This window comes from Thermobia domestica, chromosome 11 (assembly GCF_964235325.1).
Source record: "Thermobia domestica chromosome 11, izTheDome1.hap1.1, whole genome shotgun sequence".
Taxonomy (NCBI): domain Eukaryota; kingdom Metazoa; phylum Arthropoda; class Insecta; order Zygentoma; family Lepismatidae; genus Thermobia; species Thermobia domestica.
The window spans coordinates 216,178,116-216,190,022 of record NC_137464.1 but is presented as its reverse complement, the minus strand read 5'-3'; the positions used below and the strand labels follow the sequence as shown (position 1 = coordinate 216,190,022).

At 37.0% G+C, this 11,907-nt stretch overlaps 1 protein-coding gene across 1 annotated transcript in view; it reads right to left on the bottom strand.

Annotated features, from left to right (window-relative positions):
- Positions 1-1,177: 1,177 nt before the first annotated feature.
- LOC145665457 (glycine receptor subunit alpha-2-like) overlaps positions 1,178-11,907 on the bottom strand; it is a 37,673-nt gene continuing 26,943 nt past the window's right edge. The window contains exons 6-7 of the mRNA XM_081732765.1: positions 10,850-11,039; positions 1,178-1,531 (exon numbers count right to left, since the gene is read on the bottom strand). Coding sequence (XP_081588891.1) covers positions 1,328-1,531; positions 10,850-11,039 — 394 coding nt within the window. The 3' untranslated portion in view covers positions 1,178-1,327. The remainder of the gene's footprint in view (positions 1,532-10,849; positions 11,040-11,907) is intronic.

Here is an 11,907-nt window from a genome sequence, read left to right as displayed (position 1 = left end):
ATTTTCTAACAAGAAATCCATTCTGGTATCTACCTAAATGGGAAACGTAACTAAAATTAGAAGGCAGTTGGTACCAGCAGTAATAATTTCCTATATAAGGAGTTAATTTGGATCGGTGCAAAGTAATCCCGATTATAGGATGAACCCTGAAACCGCATTCTCCGCATTCTTTTTTATGACTTTAAAACGTTTCACACTTCAACTTCAACTGTTGTTTCAAATTCTCAGTATACACAGTAGCATTCTACGAAACTGACTTAACTTTGACGGAAATTCTTGTAGGTGATATCTTTCAAATTTCGTCGGCCTTTACAGTGACTGCTTTGCATATCTCTACAACAACAAACCCTCTTGGTAATTAGAACTGAAGTTAACCGCCAATATTATAGTCAAAATACGGCTAGGTGTTTTATCTTACGGTGGCAGCTGAAACTTTCACTTTACAGTTCATGGTTTTACCGACAGAGGATTATGCAACTCTTTTCATATTTTGTGCAAAGTAACCCCTGACGTGCAAAGTAACTCCGTCTTACGGTATATTGTTTCCAATTATGGATTTTAGATTTGCAATTCGTATTATGTTCCTTTCTCATCGAATCTGAAAGAAAATGAGTTGCCACAAAGTTATTCAGAGAAAAGTTCCCAGTCTGTGGATCAAAATAAGAACACACTTAAAAAGAATGACTTCTTATAAGAGTTTAAACACTAAACATCTGATTCAGTCATTTGGTATGCAATGGGAGATCTTTTGAGTTTTGTGTAAAGTGGTTTCTTGCTCCATACTCGCTTCGCTTTGTCTAGTCTGATACGACTATGAGTTTGCGGTGTATATTTGGAAGCTATAACTCTTGTAATAAATGAAAGTGTTTTTTTTTTTTTCGAATAAATCACATTCGATTTTAAGTCATAAGAACTTATATATAGGAGGCTGAATCCATGAAATGATAGGGGTTGGAGTGATTATGAAAATTTTCATAGTTAGAAGTCTGGAAATGCAAACTCATTTAACATGGGAACTTATTTTCTTGGAATGTGGTACGTTACTTAAGACGATAACTCTTGAACGAAAGTGACGTTTTTAAAATTCTGTTTTCTGAAATAAATAACTAGAGCTATTACTCTGCTGAGTTTATTATTGAAATCAATCCATTAACGTCTTTACAAGTAACGTTGGGCATCCATACCCCATTTTCTGTTATTGAAACAAGGGTAGAAGAAGTTACACTTTGCGCCGTTAGATGGTAGCAAACATTCTACGTTGATATCTACCGGACGAAATTGATTCATCATCCCTTTTATTGTCTATCAAAGTTTATTACTATTCCTGTTATACACAGACCATAGTATCAAAATATTGTTTTCTTCTGTGTAAGTAATAGATCCAGTATATGGTGAAAACTATAGCAAACGTCAATGGAAAAAGCACAATGGAAATACTGTCTGTTTGCGTTAAATCTCCACATTTGATTACATTCCGGAACTTTGGAATAGTTTTCAATACAGAAGGGAAGCATTTCTTGTTTTGGAGAGCCTGGAAGAAATATGAATATCGATTAATACAAATACAATAATCATCTTGCTAGGAGTATATGTATCACTGTTAGAATAAATCGAAGAACTATAAATAGAATATCCAGGTGTTCTAAAAATGGCGCCCACGGATCACAGAGCACTATTCTACAAGTCAAAATAAAGCGAAAAGTGTATATAATTGTATACTTTTCAGACGGTTCTGGAGACGCGAATTGCACTACGTGGCAACGTCGCAGATAAAGAAATGTGTAGCTCTACCAATCTATCAGATAGTTACATCAGTTCTTTCCAGATGGCAGTTAAAGTCGATAAACGTTGACACAAGGATGACTTACTTGCGCAACAATTGATGAAACTACTTGATGAATTCGTAGACCAATGATAATGGTTCGAAGCTAATCCACAATGTTATCACATAGTGAAATTTTGTTCCATATAGGCGCTGAGGGAAGTCCTACAGGGTATATCATTATGTAGCATTTTCACTTTATTTTGCCTTGTAGAAAATGCTCTGTAGTCCTGGGAGCCATTTATAGAACACCCGATATATTTTTATACACTGCACATAAAAAAAATAAATAGGGCTAATCAATTCCAACACAATGAAAACTACCGGTATTAAGTACATCAGATTAGCAAAGAACGGTGTAACTTTGAACGCTACACACACAAGAAAACTTTTTCTCCGTGTTCTCGAGAATTACAGGGTGAGTCAAAATTATGTGAACAATCTGAAGTTCGTTTTGTTTTCTATTGCAAGTTGACCCATGGCTAACAGAGTCACATTTGAGCACAGAAAAGTGGTGACAGGCTTAATAGAAGTTGTGCAGTCGGCAACAGAAGTGCGTGGAAGATTTGCAGAACGATTTTCAGATCAACGGCCACCAACTGGTTTAACAATTTATCACATTTACCAGAAGTTTGTAGCAACTGGATAAGTAGCAGATAATTAACGCGGAAATGCGGGGCGACCTCGAAATGGCAAAAGTGAATTAAACATTGCTACAATGCAGGAGGTCATACTACAGAGTTCAACAAAACCGACGAGACGTTGGAGTCTGGGAACAGGGATTCCACAGAGGACAATGAACCGAATTCTATCGGACCTTCGCATGCAACCATATCAACTACAAATCGTTCAAGTTTTGATTGCTCGGCAGAAACAGGTACGAATAGAATGCTATGAGATTCTAGCTGAACAGGCACGAATGCAGACGGGCATTCTTAGTCAAATGATTTTCAGTGATGAAGCTACCTTTGATACCAGTGGTCATGTTAATCGTCAAACACACTTTTCTGGGGTACTGAAAATCCACGTATTGTTCGTGAGCATGAACGTACATCACTGAAGTTAAGTGTGCTATGACCGCTACTGATGTAATTGGCCCATTTTTCTTTACAGCCCCGACGGCGACTGCAGATGACTACTTGCAAATGCTGCAAGAGTTTGCCATTGATAACATGCAACTACAAACTTAGACGAGAAGTTATTTTCAACGTGATGTTGCACCTCCTCACTTTGCTCGTGCTGTTCGCGCTTATCTTGATAAAATGTTCCCAAATCGTAAGATTCGTAGCAGGGGACCGTTGGCATGGCCTCCCTAATTTCCGGATCCCAGACCCTGTGACTTCTGGTTATGGGGTATGATAAAGGAGTGCGTGTATAGTATAAAAGTGCGAGACATGGAAGAACTCAAGGACAGAATAAAAGATGTGATATGCAACATTCCCCACGAAATTTCTGTTTGGGCACTAAATTGTACTGTTGAACGTTGGTTTATGAGCATTAATCGTGCTGGTGGGCAGATCAGGACTCTGTATAACGAAAACTCTGACTAAATGTTTTCTCTCAAATTGTGTTCAGACAATTTTGACTCACCCTGTATTTGTAGTTTTGTTCAGCTCAATGAGATCTATCGATTGCCATCTTTGAACTTTTTTGTCGTTAATAATATCGTAGAAGTACCAAAAGCCTCACGTGCTAAAACACTGGGCAATATTTTATGTTCATCCTTCTCCACCTTTTCCATAACATTCATTTGAACGAAATTTGAACGCCTCGTATGAGTATCTTAATGAAAAAAAAATCATAAAACCTCGCACCCTATGATCCGTTTTGACAGAGATTGGGGAGAAGATTTCCAGTTCCAGTGGCCTCTTCCTGAAGACAAAATTGAAGTGTCTCTAAAAGTAACAATTTCTCAGCTCTACGAGGGGGGACCCAAAAAAACGGGAAATTCGCCGTAACTTCTTTATTTCTCAATATTTTTACACCAAATTTTCATCACCTTCAAAGTATTGTCCATGGACCGCAACGCATTTCTGCAAACGATCCTTCCATTGTTCAAAACAGTTTTGAAAATCACTTATCGGGATTTTCTTTATGACCTCCAGCGATTTTTGTTTTACCTCCTCCACAGTGGCAAAACCTCCTCCACTGGCTTGATTGCTGCTTTGATTCGGGGTCATAGCCATAGCACCACGATTCATCATCAGTAATCACCTTGGCAAAAAAGTCAGGGTCCTCTTTGAGCTGATTTTGAAGTTCAACCCATGCCTCAAGTCGACGCTCCTTTTGCTCGTCTGTGAGAAGGCGAGGGACAAATTTGGCTGCAACCCTTCTCACGTGCAAATCTTCTGATAAAATCCTCTGAATTGAACTCCACGATATTTCAGACATCTCACAGAGTTGATTAATGGTTCGGTGACGGTCTTCACGAACGAGGGGATTGATTTTTTCGACGTTTTCGTCAGTTCTTGCCGTTGAGGGGCGTTCTGAACGGGGTTGGTCTTCAATTGACAGTTCTCCATTTTTAAAACGTGCAAACCACTCGTATACTCTGGTTTTACTTAGGACAGCATCCCCATAAGCAGTCTTCAGCATTACAGTAGTTTCCGCGGCCGATTTCCCCAACAGGAAACCAAATTTCACAGCCGCCTCGATAATCTGCCATCACGTTTTCGCCGAACTGGAAAAAGTTGGTTTACTAAACAAACTCTCAAGAGCGAACCGATGCACTCACAGCGACACAACTTCGCACACTGACGCAGGTGACGTGATCGTAACGGACAATTGGTACAACAATGGGTTCCCCCACTCTCCCTCCCCACTGCAGCACAATTCCCGTTTTTTTGGGGTCCCCCCTCGTATCTCCTAACTGTTAGTTGCATTATTTCATTTGCTCGTCCTTGTAATGAACGAAGCTTCAGATAAATGATCTACTAAAACCAGTGCTCCCACTGTTTTTTCGTCATTACAAGCACGAGTCTCAGCAGTGTTCAAATCTGACTATAAGGCGTGTATTTTACTCGCCCAAGAACTTATACTTTCATTTTATGCGTGGTGGGCTGCAAACAAGGAACAAGTATAGTATTCAATAGATTTACGCGTTACATAGTTTTCAGTTAAAATGTATTTTATTTTGACCTATGTGTTCGTTGCTGTATGCACTAAAAGTCTACCATGCGGTTCACCAATTATTTTCGATTTTATAAACTTAAGTAACTCATTTTTCCTTAGGATATATGAACTCTAATGCTGTTTTGTAACTGTCAATGATCTGCTTTAATTTACCTCTTATCTCCCGAAAAATGTGCAGTGGTCAGTTTCAAAGCTTCGCTTAAACTAGATCATTTATGTGTCATTGTTGACATCGTTAAACCTTTTTAAAATAATAATAATAATAATAATAATAATAATAATAATAATAATAATAATAATAATAATAATAATAATAATAATAATAATGCACTTCCAAAAGCACGTCTTTCAGTGAACGATATTTTGTGTTCACCCTTCTTCCTCCTTTTGTATAGCATTCGTCTGAACTCGAAATCGCACCCACACGAAATTCGAACGCCTCTTATAGGCCACTTATGTGAAAAACTCCTACACTATTTTCTTCCATTCTAGATCAAATATCTAAAAAAAAAAAAAAACAACGTTTAGTAACGCATTTTATTGTTTTAAATGGAAAGTGTAAATATCAAATTTCATGTCTCTAACATTAAGAAATTCCAAGATGTGGACATCTTATTATAATAATATCAACTCCCACCCTCTTTCCTTCCCACTTCTTTTTTTTTTTCTTCTAGAACAAATATCAAGTGCTTAAACACATCTTTAAATTACTTTAAACGAAAAGTCTAAATATCAAATTTTATTCCTCTAATTTTAAGCGATTCCGATATGTTGACATCTTATTACAATAATAGCAACTCCCATGCTAAGGGACTCCGAGATGTGAAAATATTAGGCCTATTGAGCCTTATAAGATTGTAATAAAAGGTTCCCATAAAGAACGGAACTTTTGAAATGCCCATCATTTCTGTTCCGGTAAGTTGGCAGCACTGAACGTTACTCGATTTTTATCTGTTGTCTTTATGGTTAGTAGTCACGGAGCGCCGAATAGCGCACGATCGTTACAAATAGGAATGGGAGGGACGCTTCATAACGGAACAGCATGTTGTCATAGTGGAAACTTATTAGAAATGTGGTGAACATTGTGCAGAAGCTATTCTCAAACTCCGTGGAATGTTTGGTCAACGTCATCATAGTCGACTTATTTTGTGCATTACGTTGACAAAATATTTCACGGACTTTGCGAACTGTCTCTCCACAACATTAACCCATACTTTTTAAGTAAGTTTTCACATGACAACACGTTGTTCTGTTGTGAAGCACTCCATCCCTATACCGGTACATTCATTCAGAGAATATCTTGTAAACTCCTGGAATTTCTCGAAAATAGAAGTATTTTTAAAAATTATTCTTACTAAAAGTACAAAAATATGGTACTTTTTTTGACAACTCAGTTATAAAGTTTTGGACGCTATTGTACTGAATTGATGAATATTGCATTTGCAGCCACAAACAAAAATCCATGCAAATTTAGTTTCAGGAAAATTGTTGAGGCGGATGTTTAAAAAATCAAATGATATTTAAGATACAATATTGTGACACTCCGGCAGGCTCCCGAACTTGGCAAATTCAATATATGAAAACGGAAGTACTAGGTCTAACACTTACCTCTAGGACAGTGTTTCTCAAAGTGTGGGTCGCGACCCATTGGTAGGTCACGAACCGTTTTTAAGTTGATCGAGAGTTTTTTTTTTTCCTTTCAATTGTGAAAATTTTATTTTGATGCAGAATCATATATTGTGAAGTACTATTCAGAAAACGAAAATTGGAAGCGTTTGTTAATGAGGTGAAAACTAAGTGGTTATTCAGAGCCCTGCCCTATTATACAGCCAGTAGAGATACTGGGTTAGGACGGAAAGAGAGTGGGTGAGTCAAAATCTTTCACAGGGTAGGTCATTGGTCCGGAGTAGTGTTAGCTCTGTGCTACCTTTCTATGGAAACACTTTAATCCTTTTTGCGCATGTGTATAATTTCATATGATATGCTTACTGACAAAGAAATTTACTTTACACTTGCTCGATCGTCACCAACTAATATTCTTGTACTGACAGGACCACTATATTCATAAATTTACATTACAATTTAGTTTGAAAGTGAGATATTTACAATAGATATAAAAGAAACCAACTAACTTTAATTTATTAAAATGTAAGCATCGATCTCTACTTTGTAACATTCGTGGTCGCTCGGGGTGTTCATAACATCCCCAATAAATTACATGTTAATCACTCGTACGAACTGTTATTGAACGAACTGGAATTAGAGATATCATTTACAAAATTTAATTACTTTGAAATACATCACCATTACATAGAATGTTAATGTGCATTTGAATAAAAGTATGTGGACCCAAAATACTTTTTATTATTTAATGTGGGTCGCGGTAACAACAAGTTTGAGAACCACTGCTCTAGGACCTTCAATCTGTATCAAAATAACTGTTTATCGCACTCTACTGCCATCTCACTCTATTGGAATCAATATCGAAAACGGAATTGTTAATTGGTTTCCACCACTTCCGATTGCATAGAGGAAAAATCTTTTAACTAGAATCTATTCTTAAAGTACTGAACTTAAATCAAGAAACTACTCTTCGCTGCTCCATGATGATCAACATTGAAAAATAAAATTTTTAAGTTTTACGTCCCACGATTATACCGGCTAGGCTAATGGAGACAGTGATGATGAGAAATGAATGGAATGCTGGAATGATGAAAGTAGGAGAAAATCCACGCACACGATGTTTGTCCACCACAGAGCACACTTGGTGTGCGCTGGGATCAAACCAGTGATCTCAAGCACCAGAGGGGAACGCTCTACCCACTGAGCCGCCGTAGCCCCGTGATCAATATTGAATTTGTAGTCCTGTTACTTCCGCTTTTACTAGAAGAACATTGGTGAAGATGAAATCTATTCTTCGGATAATTAATCCATTAGGAAAAAAAGAAAGAAAGAAAAGAAAGAAAGAAAGAAAAAAAGAAATAGAAAAGAAAGAAACGTTTCCCGCTAACTCTTAGCATTTTTGTTTTATGATGACTTGAAACCGGAGCTGCTGATTTCTTTCACTTCTGGTTTGAATATGTAGAGAAAGGTAGCAGTACTCTAAATCTATATCAAAAGTCCATTTCTCGCATTCATTACCGATATAGAGACCAATATTGAGAGACCAATATTGAAACCGGACCTATAGAGACCAATATTGAAACCGGAAGTGGCACTAGATTTCTACCTCTTCCGGTTTCAATAGAGAGATAAGGATGTAAATTATACGTACTCTTGGAACCCTGAATAGATTTGAAGAAACCACTTATCCATACCTATTTATGTTGCTTTGCTCTAAGATGACCAACGTTGAAACGGAAATGGTTTATTTCAACCACTTTCGGTTTAAAGAGAAAGTAAATGGAAGAGATGGGACTTTTTTCTCGAAACGTTGAATCGACTCTAAAACCACTTCACGCTATATCTTTTCACACTCTGAAAGTAGAATAGACTTCCAAACTATGCAAATTCAATATTAAAACCCGCGGTAGATCTACAGCGTATAAGTTCCGGCGGCAATAGAGGGACATTGTCGAACCTGTTAATCGAATGCTGAATCCGCATCTAAACAGTTTCTCGTTATTTCTTATAATAATTATTACTAAGTAATAATAAATATTGGCACAGAAAATCGTATTAGTTCTTACTACTACCAGCTTTAGAAGAAGAATAAGAGTAGGATGAATTGTATTCTTGGTATTTGCAATCCACATCAGAAACCATTCGAAGCCTTTTATTACCATTTTCATTCTATTGGAATGAGTATTAGAACCGAAAATGGTAGTTAATTGCTATCATTTTTGGTTGCAATTGAAGAATAAAGTCGGAAATTGAATCCATTCTTGCAGTATTGATTAACTTATTTTTAAAAAATCTAATCCTCGTTGGTTACTACCACATTTCACTGTGATGATCTGTGATGAAACGGAAAACCGTAAATGTACACCACTTCCGGTTTGTATGAAGGGAGAAAGGTCGAAATAAAATATATTCTTGTCACGTATAGCCCATCTTTTTTTTAAAAAAAGTTCTCACTATATCTTACCGTTTTTCCTCAATACGGATCAATATTGAAACCAAAAGTAGCAATTATTTTATACTATTTCCGGTTTTAATACAGAAATACAGGAGGAAAATTGTACATTTTTCCTTGTATAGATTGAAAGAACAAACATAAAAGCAAAAGACAAAAACACTTCTATCCTTGGCAATAAACGTTTAAACCGTTAACAATTGTTTTCTACCACTTCCGACTTGAATAGAGGGTTAACGGATGACATATAACTTATTCTTGGATGTTGAATCGGTTCCAGAAAACCGCTCCTCGATATCTCTGACCGTTCTTGCTCCGATAATTGTCAACAATGGATGGATACACAGACAAATATAGACTATAGTAATTCTTATACAAGCATATTTTGGAAGTTTAAGGGTCGTCCACATATTAGTAACGCGGTAAAGGGACAGAGGGTTCGGCCTTGCGTTACGAACTTTGACAAGGGGGAAGATAGGGGTTACGTCTTCGTTACATAACGCATGTATTTTGCTGTAATTTTTATTTTCATTCTCAGGTTTATATGCAATCTTTTAAACAAGTAATTTTATTCAGTTTTTCTTTTTTATAAATAAATATTTCTATTGTTTTGGGAAGTTGTGAACTACAGCCTATGTAAATTGAATCATGTAAAAGGGATTCGAAGACGCTACTTGATAACAGCATGACTGGTGATGAACCTTACGTGTATTGTAACTCCGTTTTGCGGCTATCGCAACATTGTATTTACGGCACACACTTTTCTGGAGTTAGTTGTTAGTGATCGTAACCACCGCTTGAAAATGGTCTTGCGTTCCCACTCGTATCGCTATTTCTGAGAATATTATTTAAAACTTTCGATTCGTATCATTACCCACTCTATTCTTGTAATGGGGTTCGCATGTGAAACAGAAGAAACTCTTTTTCGTGGAATAATATTTTCCGCGAAGGAACATCCACGATTTGCAGATAAAAATAAAATATTAAAAGTTTTGATTCGTTTGATATTCATCTCGTACTAATGTCTTTTATTTTTGAATTGGAATATTTCTGAAGAAATCGAGTTCATTCGCACTCTGGTACTGTTTTAGAACAAGAAAAATTTGAAAAGGTTAAACTGAAGACCAAAGTCCAAAGGAGATACACGAAACCTTGTTCACAAGCGAGATGTCCCTGCTCTCTCGTGTGTTGCAGCCACTTTGAATGTGTGGTCGACGAGGAAGAGAACTTACTTGCATCGTCGACAAAGCGAACTTCAAATGCATGAAGCATCCTGAATCCCAGAAAAAGAGGCAATGCCAGTTCTTTAGATCTTGTTCCACCCCCTTCTTCCGGCAGTACTTCCTCCTTGCCAATCATCGGTGACCTAAAAGAATGGTGCGGTCTCCTTGGGAAAACGACAGTATGCCATTTCGAAGAATTAAGATTGGTTAATTAAACAACCTTGTGGGGTTAAAATATTATTACGGTCCTACCATTTTCTAATACTTTGATTTGTTGGCGAAACACTACTGATATATTCAGAATCCAATTATTTTCTAATAAAAGTTCTTCCATTAAAAATAGTTTTTTATTGTAATAACCCCAAAATTAAGCAATTTTTTTTTAAATAAAGTGTTACGTAACAGAGTGAGGGGAGAGGTTCGGTCTTGCGTTACAGAATGTGACAAGGGGGAGGAAGGGGGTGAAATTGATCAAAAATAGCGTTACCTATAATATGTGAACTGCCCCTAAAGAGATCTTAGTTGATTCACTTGATAAAATCTTTCTTCAAATAAAAAGTTTTTTTTCAGATATAGAACTCAAAGTAAAACACTTACCTTGTTAGCTTGAGAGGAGTTACTTGTATTTTGGACTTCGAAGAGTTTGAGATCTGTAACTTTAGATTTCGAACGGGATGATGTAAAGAGAATGTATGCGTATTCCATAAGTGCGCAGAACACAAAGAAGATGCATAATATCAACCCAATGTCAATGCATTTCAATCCTTCGGATGGAGGGCTCCTCGTTCTGCAATTAAAAACTTGGTTTTAAATTAAGAATCTCTACAAGGTTCGCTCAAAGATATAGGCCCTGACAGTAAAACTACTGACTTACTCATCGTAAGCCCTTCGAAACTGGTAAGCATAGAACTTTGAAATTTTGAATGAATATTGTCCTTGCACTCTAAGCTGTAGATAAAATGCGATTTTCCAAATTGCGATACTTAAGGCAGGAGAGAGAGTTAAGAGTATGTGTATACGTTCGTGCGAAAAGAAACAAACCCGTGTCTACCGCGCCTGAGACATTCATAATATCTTGTGTTTCTCTCCCTCCCTTTCTCTCTGTCTCTCAAGATCGAGAACACGGCCTACTGACGGCAAGTGCTGTAAGGAGTTGGTTTGTTGGAATTGGTGTAGGAAATGGTGCCATTTTCCATATTGTTTTTCCTTATTACATGTGTTCTAAATATATTATTGGAAGATGATCACTACAGCGGGAACAAAGTATAAGTTTCAGGATACTTTTTACAGTATGCAGAAGGCTTTTCAACCAAGATTAAATTCGGGGCACTTTTAGGAACTTCAAGTAGTTCTTGTGGGCCGAACATAATTAAAACACAGAAATGGAGATTAAGCTAATGTCTGTATTAAATTTGTCCCAGTTTTACTGCCTTTATGACTTCCTCATAGTATTGATTGTGTATTAAAGTCACCTCTTATATACTCAATGTAAGAATGGTTGTATATTGTACGTCGGAATTCTATGGATAGAATGATTTTTGGGGGAATATATAAGATGTTTTCGGCCGCTGTGGCTCAGTGGTAGTGTGTTTATTTCGTTGCGCGGGGTCTCTGCTTCGATCTCAGCCCGCACAAGTAAACTAGGCCTATGTGCT